The 15,626-nt window shown below is 35.4% G+C and overlaps 3 protein-coding genes across 3 annotated transcripts in view; all 3 read right to left on the reverse strand.

The window, feature by feature from the left end:
- Positions 1-2,493, reverse strand: part of LOC115999004 (calcium-dependent protein kinase 28) — a 6,863-nt gene extending 4,370 nt beyond the window's left edge. Inside the window, exons 1-6 of the mRNA XM_031238715.1 lie at positions 1,753-2,493; positions 966-1,096; positions 826-867; positions 582-693; positions 425-503; positions 140-309 (exon numbers count right to left, since the gene is read on the reverse strand). Coding sequence (XP_031094575.1) covers positions 140-309; positions 425-503; positions 582-693; positions 826-867; positions 966-1,096; positions 1,753-2,151 — 933 coding nt within the window. The 5' untranslated portion in view covers positions 2,152-2,493. The remainder of the gene's footprint in view (positions 1-139; positions 310-424; positions 504-581; positions 694-825; positions 868-965; positions 1,097-1,752) is intronic.
- Positions 2,494-10,942: 8,449 nt separating this feature from the next.
- On the reverse strand, positions 10,943-13,697 carry LOC115998797 (naringenin,2-oxoglutarate 3-dioxygenase-like). The gene is made up of 3 exons (XM_031238455.1): positions 13,344-13,697; positions 12,179-12,607; positions 10,943-11,233 (listed from the first exon to the last, which is right to left on the reverse strand). The coding sequence occupies exons 1-3, from the start codon at positions 13,695-13,697 to the stop codon at positions 10,943-10,945; spliced, it is 1,074 nt and encodes a 357-aa protein (XP_031094315.1).
- A 1,092-nt stretch (positions 13,698-14,789) lies between these two features.
- LOC115998798 (naringenin,2-oxoglutarate 3-dioxygenase-like) lies at positions 14,790-15,411 on the reverse strand. Its single transcript, XM_031238456.1, has 2 exons — positions 15,058-15,411; positions 14,790-14,879 (listed from the first exon to the last, which is right to left on the reverse strand). Exons 1-2 carry the CDS (start codon positions 15,409-15,411, stop codon positions 14,790-14,792), a joined length of 444 nt encoding a protein of 147 aa, XP_031094316.1.
- Positions 15,412-15,626: the final 215 nt, after the last annotated feature.

Below are 15,626 nucleotides of genomic sequence, written 5' to 3' on the forward strand. Positions count from 1 at the left end.
TTTTTTTTTTTAGGGGGGGGGGGGGGGGGGGGGGGGGGAGAAGGGAACAGCCCCCACTATTTAGGGTCGCAGAAAGAAGAAGGAACAATTGAAAACTTATGAATAGCATAGAAATTAAAAGAAACCCAACGTAGCGCACCTCCTTGAATATACCATCTTCGGTTTTGTCCCAAAAGGGCCGCCGACCACAGAGCAAAATATAAGTTATTACTCCGATGCTCCAAACATCTGATTCAGGGCCTGATCTACGCTTCAATACCTCTGGGGCAACATAATATGCACTACCAACAATATCTTGAAATTTCTTCCCTGCATTGATGGGTTTTTTTTCGTGAGAAGTTTATAACTAGATAGCAGAAAATCAAAACTTGGACGCTTAGATGATAGATAACAATAAATAACATTGCGTAGAACATCTAAATACCTGGTCTGATGAAGTCTGAGAGACCAAAATCAGTGGCCTTCAATGGAGAATCCATTTTTGGTGATTTGAAAAGAAAATTCTACATTAAAGAAAAACGTGTGAGAAAAGCAGAATACAAAGCACGACCCCTCTTATTGAACCCATATATTCTTAATACCTCCGGTTTCATATCACGATGCACCAAACCATGTAAATGACATTCTGCTGCAACTTTTAGCATCTGCCGCACAACTATTGCTGCATCCTTCTCGCTATAACGGCTGTCTTTTCTAATTACAGGAAACTATTCGTAAGTCCTATATAATTATACATTTTAATCAGGTATTCATATGATAGAGCACACATTGCAACCTGACCAGTGAATATTGAATAATTTAACAAAGTGAGTCGAGAATACTTACTTCGCCAAAATACGGTCGAGTAATTCTCCACCTTCACATAATCTAAAAGAAAAGAAATTTGCGAATTAACCATTGTGACTCGGTAAGGGAAATGGATCTATAAGAGAATGGAGGTCCAAAATCCAAACAAAGAAACTTACTCCATTACAATATACACATAATTTTCATCCTCAAACGCGTTATGAAACTGAACCACATTCTCATGACCAGCTAAGGCCTTCAATATTTTCACTTCACGCCTGACATCCTCAACAGCTATAGGAAGAAGCATCTGCCATAACTCTGGATTTGTTAGGAGAATTCCACTAAAATACAGGAGAAAAAAATTTAAAAAGCTGCAAACTTTGATTGCAGAGTAACTAATCACACATGATACTCAAAATCCAACATTCAAGCATTCGAGGCTCGTTCAAATGGTTCTACATCAAACCAACTTGGAAAGATGCAGATCAAACACTCAATAATATTTGTTTTAGTGACTACATATGGTCATATGTTCTGTTCAGACTCTCTCCAGAAATTGATCGCTTAAAGGATAAAAGTCATAAAACCACTAGTTCAGCATAGAGATACTATCCATCATTGCTTAAACAGTGGCAATTAACTTCCTAATGCATCTATAATCAATAGATTTCAAGTGATTATATCAGTAATAAGTAGATAATAAAGCTATGAAATTAACACAGAGTCAGCAAAATCAAAACTTTATCCCAACTATGAAACCAGTGGTCAGAAATATGAGAAGTGTATCCTTGTCAAATCCAACAGTTGAAAACCAGGAAACTTGATCGGGAATTAGGAATCAAGTTGAAATTCCCCCAATTATATGAATTCCACTCATTATGAGCTCAAAGATTTCACAACAAATAAACCCTACACAACAAGGTGAAAGCAAATCAAAGAAAAGGAAGAAGGGAGAAAACTAACCTTGCTCTTCTCAATTCTCTTAACTGCAACACGATCTCCATTAGACTTATCCGTGGCAACATAGGTGTACCCGAATTGCCCATGCCCTAACAGCTTCCCAAGACTATACCTCTGCCCAAAATCCTTATCATATCCAAAATCCGTTCTTTTTCCACAGGGAATAACCCCACCTTTCCTGGAACTAGCCTTCACATTGGAATTCCTCGGTTGCTGTTGCTGCTGATGCTTCTGAGCGATTTCTTTAGCCTTCTGCTGAGAGCAATGCGGCACCTCCCGCTTCGTAGTGGTGATGGGCGGCGGCTTCGTGATGGTCTTGCGCGTGTTCGCGGCGTTTGCGCCGGAAGAAGCGGCGTTGCTGTTAGAGCCACTGACTTTTGAGCTGGAAAAGCAGGTACCCATATCTTCAAAAACGGATTAAAGCCCAGGGTTTGTTTGTGATTATTCAGAGAGGGATTGGGGGATTCAAAACCATTAGATAAACAGAGAAAAAATTAGCAGAATCGATACATGCAGGGGATAAAAATGGAAGGGAGAGTGGAATAAATATATAATGGGAAAGACAATTATGAGATTTTAGGAGGAAAGTTTGGAGCAGGAGGGAGGAAGAAGGGAAGAAGGTGGTTGTGGCGATGGTGGTCAAAAGAGATATTTGGAAGAAAGAGAAAACCCACCCAGTGCCCGGGGTGCGGGGCTAGGGGGTGCAAGAAACCTCTTCCCCAATCCCCAATCCCTAATCTCCAATCCCCAATCTCTTTCTTTTCTTTCTATGTTTTTATGCCATCTTTTGAACTTTTCTTTGCCTATCTATTTCTACCTTTTTCCATCCATTTTTGTGTAATTACTTAATTACTCTGATTTACGGAAAATCCTACACCAGTCAGAACTGACTGGTGTCTGTCTTATGACTCTAACCGGTAAAGAATTACTTATTTACTTACTCGTGCATCTATTATTTAGAACAAAATTTTTAATTTTAAAATAAGCATGGATTACTCTCTCAATCTTATCTCTAAACTTAATTGCCTAACACGATATTATCTACATTACTTATAAATGGATTGATATCATCACACACGTGAATATCATACAAACAAATAACAAAATCATATCCGATCTGTGAAAATACAGCCATCTTAAAGCCAATGAGGAAATGATTTCCAACTCTTAATATTATATCCTGACCAAAGGTCAAGGGTTCGATCATTAACCGTCTTAAATCTCCATGTCAGTTGTTTCACCCAAAGAGATATCTGCAATTCAGTAAAAGAATTAGTCGTTGTGTTCGATGATGAAAACATGAGTACACGTAAAAAAAAAAAAAAAAAAAAAATCCTATCCTAGCCTACATAAATATGATTTAGAGTTAGTGTGTGATTATAAGGAAATATGTGGTTGGGCAAAAAAAGAATAACAAAGTTAAAGAAGGAAGAAAGTGTGAAATTATAAAATGGTACTTAGGGATGTGGGGAAGTCAAAAATTAGAAGATTAAAAGATGCAGTAGTCTTCTCTTTGAATTTTCTTAGGGAATTTTTTAATGTTAACATGCATGGAGGGTTACATCAACACATTGGAATTGGCTGTACACGTTAATCACTAAAAGCACTCTTCCTTTTCCTACTGGTTCAGATAATCATATTTTAAAAACAATTTCACTCCACAGAAATAGTTTATGAAATTATTTGAGAATTCAAGTTTTAAATTCTCAAGAATTCAACACATCATTACGATAATACCTAACAAATAACAATTTGTATTATAACCTCGTGATTACTAAGGACAACCTCAATAGTAATTTTTTGCGTGATTTTTAAGAAACAATACTTATGTGGAGGAGAGGAGGGGAAAGAGATTATTCAAGAATCTTGCAAGAGAACTTTGATTTTTGCAGAAATTGTGGGCTCCATAAAAAATAAACTCTCTCTAGTGCGCGTGAGGCGCACTAGGAGCGCCTAGTCCACCCCCAGTGGACGCATTATTGCATTACAGATTCTTTTCTTCTTCCTCTTCTTCTTCTTTCCCTTCTCTCTTCCATGTGCTATCTCCTAATAATCACTCCTATAAAAACTTCTCAAAAATCATGCCCATTGAAGATGCTCTAAGCTAACTATCCAACTAATTTAACTGAGTATAAACGGTTTTTACTAACACCTTCTTAGTCTGTATACTGGCAAAAATGATGATGATTTCAACACATAACCAAATAATACTTCTTCATCACACTACATGACTGGGTGACTGGCGTGTGGCATCAGGAGTTACTCAATCTTGAATGATTATTATTAATAAATTTTATGTTTTACTTACTTTCTAGCTATTACAGTTTCATAAAACAAAAAGTTAAAATTATTATTTTAGTGACACATAATTGTTTATGTATAAAATTTGGCCTAATATGATAGGCTCACCAACACATCATCCAACACTTGGTCCAACCAAAACCAGGCACAACACTCAAGTAGTAGCCAACCTACTTGAACAAATCATGTCATACTAAAACTCTAAAACACCTCCCCCATTTTCACGTTAAATTTTTGTGTCTCCATACCCGTCACAATTCACTATACTGTTGGTAGGTTGTGTAGTTTAAATAAATTTAAAAAACTTATTATCGCAATTAGGGACAACCTTAATCAAGTTGATCATATAGTTGACTTGGTAATTATAAGTTTGACTCTTCATTAGAGTTGCTTATTGGTCTTCTTAATTTTAGATAGTTAATTATGGACAACCTAAGCATGTTTATCTCATCTTTATGTTCATTTGCCTGCTATGGTCAAGTTTCACTCATATCCTTTACCGGCTAGGACTGGACTTCACTCAAAACGTATCACTCCTTGCGGGACGTCGACATTAGGGGCATTAGCGAACAGAGCTTTCTGTAAATTACTCGTGTTCGTGTTTGGTAAGTGTTCATTTATTACTATAAACAAACATAAACGAACAAATTTTAGAACTTGGTTTATAAATGAACAGAGTCTGAACAATTGTAAGCTCGTTTGTTAAGAGCTCGTGAACAAGCTCGTTTGTGTTCGTTTAATAATGTTCATGAGCAAACTCGTTTAGTGTTTATTTAATAATGTTTACGAACAAGTTCATGAACAAGCAGTTATTAATAAGCATATATATTTTTTAATAGTTGTTGTGTTGTTTGTTTGATTATTGTTTGTGAACGTAAATCATTTATTGTTCACGAACGAATTGTGATCATGAACATATGCATGTGTTTGGTTATTAAATAATGGTTCCTGAACGTGTTCACGAACATGTTTTCAAACGTTAATGAGCATGATCATGAACGTGTTCGCGGACATTAACAAACACTAATGAACTAATGAACACCTAACAAATGAAAGATTTTCAAAAACATTAACAAACGAACACGAACACGAACACTCCAAAAATCTTAACAAACAATTCAAACAGGAACAACCTCTGTTCATTCATGTTCGATTCGTTAACCGCCCTACCCTAGTCCCATGTGGCCTTCTTAATTCAAGCTGATTAACTATTGGCAATTTAGGACGAGTTTCATTCATAGCGCATTTTCGGGGTGTATAAAGTTGATGGGATTGGAGAAGATGAGATGATTCAAAGATGGAGACTAAATCACAAGCGTCACTTTCAGTAAGCACGAATAATTCACAGCAACACTTGCATTGCGCAAAGTCCTTGTCTGTACACTAGTGTTGAACTGGTCTTTCTGAAGACTTCAAAGGTCTCTGTGTAACCAGTCCAAGTCTCCTCTTACAATTACCTTTGAAACTTACTTGGAATTTTAATTTTTCGCCCTGTTTATTTCACAAAATTATATGGAATTTATTTTAATAATTCCTCTATATACGAAAATTCTAAGCTCCTTCCTATAATTAGTTATTATTGCTCGGATCGAAGGTTCATTTTTGGTACATAAAATAATACATCAATACTTTTTTTTAATTAGAAAAAGAGGTTAATTTAGACTTCAAACTCGTGATTTTTTTGTACGAGAATCATACCTGACCCCATTCAGTTGACGACCCAAAAAAACACGGTTATGTGAGACACTGTTGAAGTTTTCATAGGTATAGACATCGAAAAATGTTTGTATATATTTATGATGTAATAACTCAACCATATGTAACTGATCAATAAAACACTAAAACTGGCGTGATCCTTTGAAATTTCATTCAGATGGGAATTTTGCGACAAAAAAATTAGGTGTAAGTTAGCAAGCATTTGACCTGAGCAACAAATCTGTTGAATATGGATTTTTTTTTAGAACAAAATTTCGTCAGCATTTGAAATTTTGGACCGATTAGCTTTGACTAATAAAACGTGTTCTCTGCCTGTCAAATGTTTACACTATAACGAAGCTACGTAACACAAAGGTTTTAAATTATTTATTAACCTTCTTAATTTGATTTGAGTCAATCTTTTACCAACCTCATTCTCTACTGACCCGATTTGGTATATGGGATCAAGTAAGGACTCAATCAGGAGCAGTATTTGACGGTCAGTTGGTTTGCCATCCACGACCTTATTAGGTCGGGACACACCACCCGACCTTCTCCACTTAGAGCTCTGAGCCTCGTTGTTTCAACCAACTCTGATTGCAGCAGGAACGAGGGCGTTAGGAATCTCGGCATATGTGGAGGAATTGGTGAAGTTTCCAGCCTTCCATCCCTTGTGTATGAGCTCAACGTGTCCTACATGTAATGTCGATAGACCGACATGTGTTCCCTTTAACCTCCTATAAATATCGCCTTAAATGCATGAAGGGGTGACTTTTCGTAATTCTAACCGGCCTATAAATCCTCTGACCCATTGTCACTCTTCCCCAAACTCAAGAACTTAATTAAACCAACAAGCATACCATATAAAGATTCATATACGATCCGACTTATTATTCATAACGTATTTATGGGAGCGACCATATTTACCACATCAACTATATATATACTTTGCAATATTCAAATCTTTAGATGTCTTGCCTTAAATCATTATTTGCAACCAATAAAAAGATATTCATTTCATTCATTACGCTACATATGTACCTAGCATAATTAGGTTAAAATTATGTGAACATTATATTCTACTCGTACTTGCCAACTATACATACACTGATAAATGATAATTCAGATTTCAGACACAGCCACACACACAGAGACACAGACACACTGTTGCCTACGTTATTGGGAATTAAAAGTAAAGAAACGTGTCCGTACTTTTCCTCCATTCATGTGTGGGCCACTGCTTTGTCCCGTCGGTGTTTATAAAAGACCCTGCACGACTGCACCTCCATTTGCTAATCAAAAGGATAGATGTGTATGTGTAAACACATAAAAGTAAACTATATATATATATATATATATATATTGAGTTCTCTGTCGACGCTAATTTCTAAGTAGTGAATGTTAAAAATTAGGGTTGGACCTATATACTTTTGATACAATAATCATATTTTAATTACTCGATCAGTTATTTCAGAGAGAAAATACTACATGAGAGTGTGTACTAGGTAAACGAACCTAGATCGTCCATAGTCACTACTCGATCAAGTGACCCCTAGTTGGCAAAAGATCATAAGTAAACCAATTTAGGTTATCTATACTTGACCGGCTCAAACCAATAATAGTAATAGGTCACTCCAGTTGACATTCGAATTTGTAACATTATGATTATGAAGTCAACAACTTAACGGGTTGTCCTCGATCAAAATACTTTTAATTTGATCTTTAAAATAGTTGGGTTTTGTAAATTCATTCCTGAGATATTAGGGTTAGAACCTGTATTAATATTTATTTTAAAAAGAAAATTATTAAAGAAATTAATTAGGGATGTTATATACGTTGCCATGAAGTGTAAGGAATGAGGACTTAGATAATATTATCTGAGAGGTTTGACTGGGCAACAGTAAAGAGATTATATGAACAATAAACACCAATCGCCAATTGGATTTCTTGCAAGAAAAGTTCACGCGGTTTGCATAACCTTTTCTAACTTATTCTTAGCTTTTCACTGCCTATGTGACTATGTCCATCTTTCATTACGTGACAATAAAATTCTGTATATTTACTGATTATTTATAAATGGATTAATTTCATATCAAATTTAACCTTTCAGGTATTTACTCATTGGCCAACTTTAAAAATATTTATTAATATGTTAAAAGTTATAGTAAATATAGGGCAATTAACTTTAACCAGAACAATAGGAGGGCACTTCAAAATTTATCAAAAGTGTTGGCAAAAAATTTCGAAGAGAAAGAGAGGTAACTCAAAAGTTTTGATATGTTTAAGCTACAAAACAATCTCAAGGTGAACCATAATAAGAAAAAAATATCACAATCTCATTGCAGGATTTGAACTCATTTTAAAAGGCAATTTATTTTCCAACTCAAATGAGTCTACTTGGAGAATCAATTTATTATTCACAAATTATTCGCTTTAAGCGTACAATATATAAATTTCTTCATCTCACTTCGAAGAACCTAATTTGACATGACCCATTTCGGAAGTTTACCTAACATATATTTGCACTACATACAAAATAACGACTTAAATGTCATTTTTGTTAAAAAATTTCAACAAGTTATGAACAATCTAAATTGTGTTACCTCCTTACGATCAGCTAAGCTCACAAGATGAGATTTACTTAGTGCATCTTCTGACATTGGTTATGAGTTTCTCTCTTCATCCAAAAAAAAAAAATATATATAATTATATAACTAGTAGCAAAAATGTAAGGAAATTCTTTGGAGGTACTTAATATTAGACTTGACCCACAAAATTTTCACCTAATAACACAATCAATATTTAAATAAAAAAAAAAGTTAATCAAATAAAGTGACATCGACAAATTGCATTGATTAACACAAAAATTCAACCACCACTTACACACTCGATGCCCATATCTTTAGATATATTTAAGTAGCATGGTTACAATGAGTTCTCTGAATCTGAATAGCTTGACTAATAACAAAACCAAAAACTAATGGATCGACATATATAAACAAATAGTTTACTATATCAACTTTAATTTAATTATTTGGCTGGCCACTTTAAAGAAGATGACTACTGCACCACAACTTTCACGAGATTTAGACAAGACAAAGCAATGTTAGTTAAAATAATCCCATCAACTTCTTGATTTTTGTGCAACCCCCACTCCCACCTCACCCGCAAATTATATTGTGATCATATTACATGAGGAATTGTTAATAAATATTCATTTTTCATATACTAAAAATTAGTTTTTAATGTATTAAATGTTCATTTTTAAATAGTAACTAAAAATAAATATGTATATTTTTTTTGAAAGAAAGCATACCTCGAACATTAATTAACTATATATCTATATATATCACATTCGTATAAACAGCAGAAAAAAGAAATCGAGGAATACAATCAAACCAAATCACTTCCTGATTGCATAACGTCTTGTGAGTAAGAAAATGTATGTTAATGGTCTACATTACTTCCTTATTACATAACGAGTAATGCTAGTAAAAATGTGATAACTAAATATATAAATAAATTCGGAGAAATCATAATTGTAATATATAGTATCAATAAACAATATCTATCAATCTATCATCACGTCCATTAGTAACAAAATAGACTATGAATAATATTAATTTATTTCATTGTAGTCTTTTATCAGCTAAGATCACAATATGAATTTTATTCAAAGTGCACATTCGAATAGCGATTGTTGATTTTTCTGTCCCTTAATCAAAGTAGCAAAACCGAAATCATCATTTTAGAGTAATAAAGGGATTGTGATCGACTTTATGAGTGAAAAAATTGTCAGTATATACAAATATATGTAATGGATGTACTATTTAGATTATATTATTGCATATAGCAAACCAAAGTTGTGGCCTCCTAGTGTCATCCATATCCTGGCCTTTTTACAAACCCTCATTTGTATATAGATTTAGTAATATTATATACTTTATACAATATCTATACTTTTACATATGCCCATATCTTTATTTTATTTTTGTGAGAAGAGAAACTCATTATCACTATGAATTTCTGTACTTGATGAGTATTAATTCTATACATGGAACAAATTAGTAATTGTGTCTTATGTTATGAATTTGTGTCTTATGTTTATGAAATTTTGTACCTATAAACATACACTATGTACCTAAATCAGATTTGCAAAAATAAATAAATATGTAACAATGTATATGTGTCTTGTGCTATGAAATTCTGTACTTTACGAGTATGAATTATGTACCTCATCTTTTCTGGGTCCGTAATGTTATGCTATGTGTCTTGTGTTGTGATTCTTTGTATTTTGTGTTATGAAATTTTGTACCTTACGAGTATGAATTCTATACCTCGTTGTTTCAATGATCCATAATGCTATGTGGAATCTGGTCCATTATATATAAATTGTGCTTCCAAATCATATTTACATAATTATATTAAATTGGGAACAATAATTATATTAAATACAATTTAGGAATAGTGTAAATTGACACGTTAGGGAAAACTTACAACTATTCTATTGGTGTGATGATCACAACTTAGTGTAAATTGCCACGTTAGCCAATTGTCTGATCTTATGAATGATTATTGACTAAACTCCAGTCTACACCAAATATATGTAGTATGATTAGCATTTTATTATTTAGTAGAAATTCTAAAATTTTCTAAACCAAACAGTTTTTCAAATGAATGATTAGTTTTGTATTATAAACGTTTTTAAAGATTTCTGGTCTCTGATTAGGTTTCTACAGAGTACACAACTTAGTAAAATTTCTAGAAATTTTCTAAATCAACTTAGTCAGGCTTTGAATTATTGAGTGGCAGCAGAATTGAAGAATAAAACTAGTAAGAAGACTCGAGCTCTTGCCTATTTTGGTAAACACTTATGGGGAATATGATAATTAAAATATATTTATATAAAAAAAAAGGGTTCTATTTTCTATTTTAAAAAAATATTTGATGGAAGTATTACACGATTCAAGAAAACCAATGTTCTAAGCACTGACACAATATTGTTCTTAGTGGGACACGAACTCATGATTGCCTCTTGGAAGAGGCACTTTGTACCACTAGACTACCACCACTATACTATAAATTCATTAACCGATTTTAATATATAATTAAAAAAATCAAGTATTAAATATGAAAAAAATTATAAAACTGAATATCCAAATGAAATTTATATTTGAATATAGGCATGGGAAGTGGGCTAGACAAGAATTTGGTCAATGGGCTTGGATTCAAAGTGGGGTTTCCCAATACCCACCATTTTCTGCTTCTTTAGCCTGGCAAGCTCGAGGTCTTTACTCATCTTCCTCCTATACATCTCTGCAAATGTGATTGCTTCTTCCATTATTGGCTTCTCGCCTTCCCTTACTTTCAATGGGTATACACTCGCCTCCGGCGCCGGATTCTGGAACGCCGCTATCGATAACCGGCTGCTATTTGAGTTCACCACTGCCTGATGATCTGCATTCTTGAATCTTCCGTTGCTCAATAACTGTCAATTCACAAACAACAATTAAGTTACTTTATACTCCATGTCCCATGGAAGCTTATGTCTAACCAATAATAAAAGAAGGGGAATAGGTGGTGGGGCAAACAAAGAACTGCATAAAAGATAAACTAGCCTGGGTTGTTAATAGCTAATTGAGGCAAATCAAGAATGTCCGACAAGTCGCTTTGGTTATGAATTAAACTTGTAACGTTGTAATTATAAGAAATAGTTTGACCAACTTGATTGGGGTTGCCTATTTAGTCATTCAAAAGTTATTAGGAAACTTGTCAATAAATCTTCAAACTTTAGTTGAAAAGTCAATTAGTCCGCCTAAACTTTTTAAAGGTGTAATTACACATTTCAACAATTTATTTTGATGTAATGAAGCCCAATAACCGGTTAATTACCTTCTATAACAAGTCATTAGGCTTCCAGCCACACTCCGACAAAATTTCAGATAAAAAAGTGACCGACGATCGTTTACCGGTCACCGGTCACAGAAAAAGCGACCACTGTGGCCACCTTCTCGATCAACCGGAGAAGGTGACCACTGGGTCGCCTTTTCCAGCAAGAAGGTGACCCCTGGTCACCTTCTCGGGTGACCACTGGGTTGCCTTATCCGGCGAGAAGGCGATCACTGGGTCGCCTTATCCGGTGAGAATGCGACCTTGGTCTTCTTCTCTATAACCGACGACCGTTCGCCTGTCGCCGATTACTTTTGTTGCTTTAAAAATTGTCGGATTTCTAATGACCTGTGATAGCATGTCATTACTCGATTTTTTAACTTCATTGTATCAAAATGGATTGTTGATGGGTGTAATTGCACCTTTAAAAAGTTTATAGGTTTAATTGATTTTTCAGTTAAGTTCGATAGCTATTTGTTCATTTTCCCAAAGTTATTTAATATACACGTTTCATATTCTTTAGTATTGAAAAAGGGGAACTTACATGGCCATGGTCACCAAGGTTAACAACAAAGGCACCATTTATGGGCTTGACAGTGATCCAAGTCTTGCCACCATCTTTAGTAGCTTGGAGACCCCCAACTTGATCTTGCAGCAGAAGTGTGATGGTCCCTGGATCTGTGTGGCGTTTTAGCCCTAAGGTGAGGTCAGGCTGTGGGCATTTTGGATAGAAATTCACCACAATCTTTTGGTCCATATCCACACATGCCTTGCTCAAGGTTCCCTTCTCTAACCCCATTGCCTCTGATAAAACCTCTAGCAATTTGCTTGCAACCTCCATCAACTTCTCACTGTACTTCTCAGTCACACCTCTCCACCCTTCTGGCTTGTCTGGCCATCTTGAATAGTCCCTATTTTGCTTTGGGTACGAAAAATATGTGAATATTTCTCGCCAATCTTGCACCGCCTCGCCCTACAAATATTGATTTGTTAGACTACACTTTAGTATATATAACATTATCATCACACCCCACACGGGAGGGGTGGGTTCGAGTCTCAGGCAATATTGATTTTTTTGTACTTCATTTGGTTGAGAAAAGTAGCTATAAACAGATACTACATTGTAATAGAGTCAATAGTATTAAAAAAAAAAACATTATCATTACAAAATAAAAAATTAAAAAAAATCATAATTTTTAGACTCGACCTGACTAAACTTTAGTTATAGTATTATATTTTTATAAGTTCTATATAGTGTTCGGCTCCCATGAAAATCATGTCTTAGGTGAAAGAGAGCGTGCAAACTACAGAGCATAAATGCACTGCAACTACTCCAAGCATGCTTGGATGATGAACGTAGAGCTTTGACGAAATTGGATTAGTTGTGGTGCATTAATTCAATTCGCATGTTCTCACTTAAGGAAGGGTTCTTGTATGATTTGAATATATACACACACATACAAATTTTGGATCACATGCACCGTGATTCCTAATGTCATCCCGAGATTTTTCCAACCCCTGTGAAAAAACGGGCCAGGTCATCTCGTTCCATTTTTCGCCAGCCCGTATGGGTCGGATTGGCCCGTATTGGCAACTCTAGCCTGATATATATATATATATATATATATATATATATATATATATATATATATATATATATATATATATAAGATGAGATGTGGATAAAGAATGAATGAATGCATGCATGCCTGTAGGTGGCTGGACACAATAAAGCCTCCTTTCTTGCCACCGGACATATCAAACCGGAGCTTTTCCTCCGGCGGCAATGCGAAGAACGCGGTGGCAAGGCTCGTCATTTGGGCGATCAAATCAGCATCAACGCCATGATCCACCACCTGAAATATCCCCCATTCTTCACAAGCCTTCACGATTTCGTCACAAATTCCTTTTCGTCGCCCATCGTCGATGCCCTTCAATGAAATCACAGGAATTTCGTCGCTGAAACGGTTGTAAGCCACTTTGGGACGCTCGTCTTCGTCCCGGATGAAGCTGGATTGCAGCGTTTTCTCCCCCGCAAGACCTGTCAAGCTTGAAGGCTTCATTATATTGTGTTTTATGTTGGGAGTGGAAATGCGTAATCCGAGGTAAGGTTTCGGTCCTACTTATATAAGCTCCAACTACCTTTCAAGCTTGCTAGCCACGTACCTACACGTGCTTTTTTACTCGTCGAGTAAGATGGATGACAATAAAGGGTCCTATAACTCCATTTTTATTTTTATATTTTGTGTGTGGATAATTTAAGTTTATTAGTTTTGTTAGATCATAAATCATATGAACCTGCCTCTCAAGTCTAGAAGTAAATTATGTCACCCCTTAATGGTATATTAATTTTGTGTACAAGAAATTCAGCCCAAACTCATTATTATGACATGAATCGAACCCCATCATACTATGGGAAGCAAGTCTTTAATAAGATTTCTCATTCATTAGACCAATATTTTGGAATTGTATATCTCCATTTTTATGTGTTAATTTTAGGACTACGAGGTAATCGATTGACAGGCCAACACAACCGCAAAACAATACTAGAGAGTACGAAATTAATATTATATTATTGTAAAAATGAACGTTACCTTTACATGTGTGGCCCAGGGGTATTTAAACATAGCCAGCCAGTTGGAAAATAATGAAAGGAAAAAACTCACAACACAAGATAATGCACATGATTTATAGTATAAAAAAAAGTAACGTGAATCGGATAAGTAAACGATCGCCGTCAAAACTAAAATTCAAAAACGTCGTACAGAACCATGATCTATAGTACATTGTGGATTCTGGTCCATGGTATAAGGTTTGTAATTTTTGCTATCCATCAATTTTGAGGAAACCTTGTCAAGAACAAATTATTCTATGAACCCAGTCCAAAATATATAATTTACTGCATTCAATATGTAAATTGTGATCACTCCACCTTTCAAGATGGACTGCGTCCGTTGTATAAGTATTGCTTGCCAAGATATCGGGCCTAATCCATAATCAATCATGAAAAGCCCATTTATAATAGATTATGCCTTTCCAAATTCCAACGGCTAGTGACTTTGACGGCTCCAACACGCTCTAACGGTCATTTTTTTGGGCACAATCAAACCCTATTATCAGTCCTATAAAACCTGTCTCAATCTTGATTCACCATTTCACATCTCTCCGCTAATTGTTTCTATCAGAAATTGGCCAAGAAATTTTGGTTTTCTGTCACCTTCTTGATCAGAAAGCAAGCGTTTGTTCTAATGGAGACTCCATCATCAACCAGAAGAGTAACCAGATCGCAGACCAAGGCTGCGGCCGCCGCTTCTGCCACNATATATATATATATATATATATATATATATATATATATATATATATATATATATATATATATAAGATGAGATGTGGATAAAGAATGAATGAATGCATGCATGCCTGTAGGTGGCTGGACACAATAAAGCCTCCTTTCTTGCCACCGGACATATCAAACCGGAGCTTTTCCTCCGGCGGCAATGCGAAGAACGCGGTGGCAAGGCTCGTCATTTGGGCGATCAAATCAGCATCAACGCCATGATCCACCACCTGAAATATCCCCCATTCTTCACAAGCCTTCACGATTTCGTCACAAATTCCTTTTCGTCGCCCATCGTCGATGCCCTTCAATGAAATCACAGGAATTTCGTCGCTGAAACGGTTGTAAGCCACTTTGGGACGCTCGTCTTCGTCCCGGATGAAGCTGGATTGCAGCGTTTTCTCCCCCGCAAGACCTGTCAAGCTTGAAGGCTTCATTATATTGTGTTTTATGTTGGGAGTGGAAATGCGTAATCCGAGGTAAGGTTTCGGTCCTACTTATATAAGCTCCAACTACCTTTCAAGCTTGCTAGCCACGTACCTACACGTGCTTTTTTACTCGTCGAGTAAGATGGATGACAATAAAGGGTCCTATAACTCCATTTTTATTTTTATATTTTGTGTGTGGATAATTTAAGTTTATTAGTTTTGTT

Source organism: Ipomoea triloba, chromosome 12 (genome assembly GCF_003576645.1).
Source record: "Ipomoea triloba cultivar NCNSP0323 chromosome 12, ASM357664v1".
Lineage (NCBI taxonomy): Eukaryota > Viridiplantae > Streptophyta > Magnoliopsida > Solanales > Convolvulaceae > Ipomoea > Ipomoea triloba.

Coding starts and splice junctions, on each gene's coding strand:
- LOC115998797 (XM_031238455.1), bottom strand. CDS start 13,697: ATGAAGCCTTCAAGCTTGACAGGTCTTGCGGGGGAGAAAACGCTGCAA. Junction 12,608..13,343: donor TTGTGTCCAGCCACCTACAG/GCATGCATGCAT, acceptor CAATATTTGTAG/GGCGAGGCGGTGCAAGATTG. Junction 11,234..12,178: donor ACCTTGGTGACCATGGCCAT/GTAAGTTCCCCT, acceptor GTGAATTGACAG/TTATTGAGCAACGGAAGATT.
- LOC115998798 (XM_031238456.1), bottom strand. CDS start 15,411: ATGAAGCCTTCAAGCTTGACAGGTCTTGCGGGGGAGAAAACGCTGCAA. Junction 14,880..15,057: donor TTGTGTCCAGCCACCTACAG/GCATGCATGCAT, acceptor AGTCTCCATTAG/AACAAACGCTTGCTTTCTGA.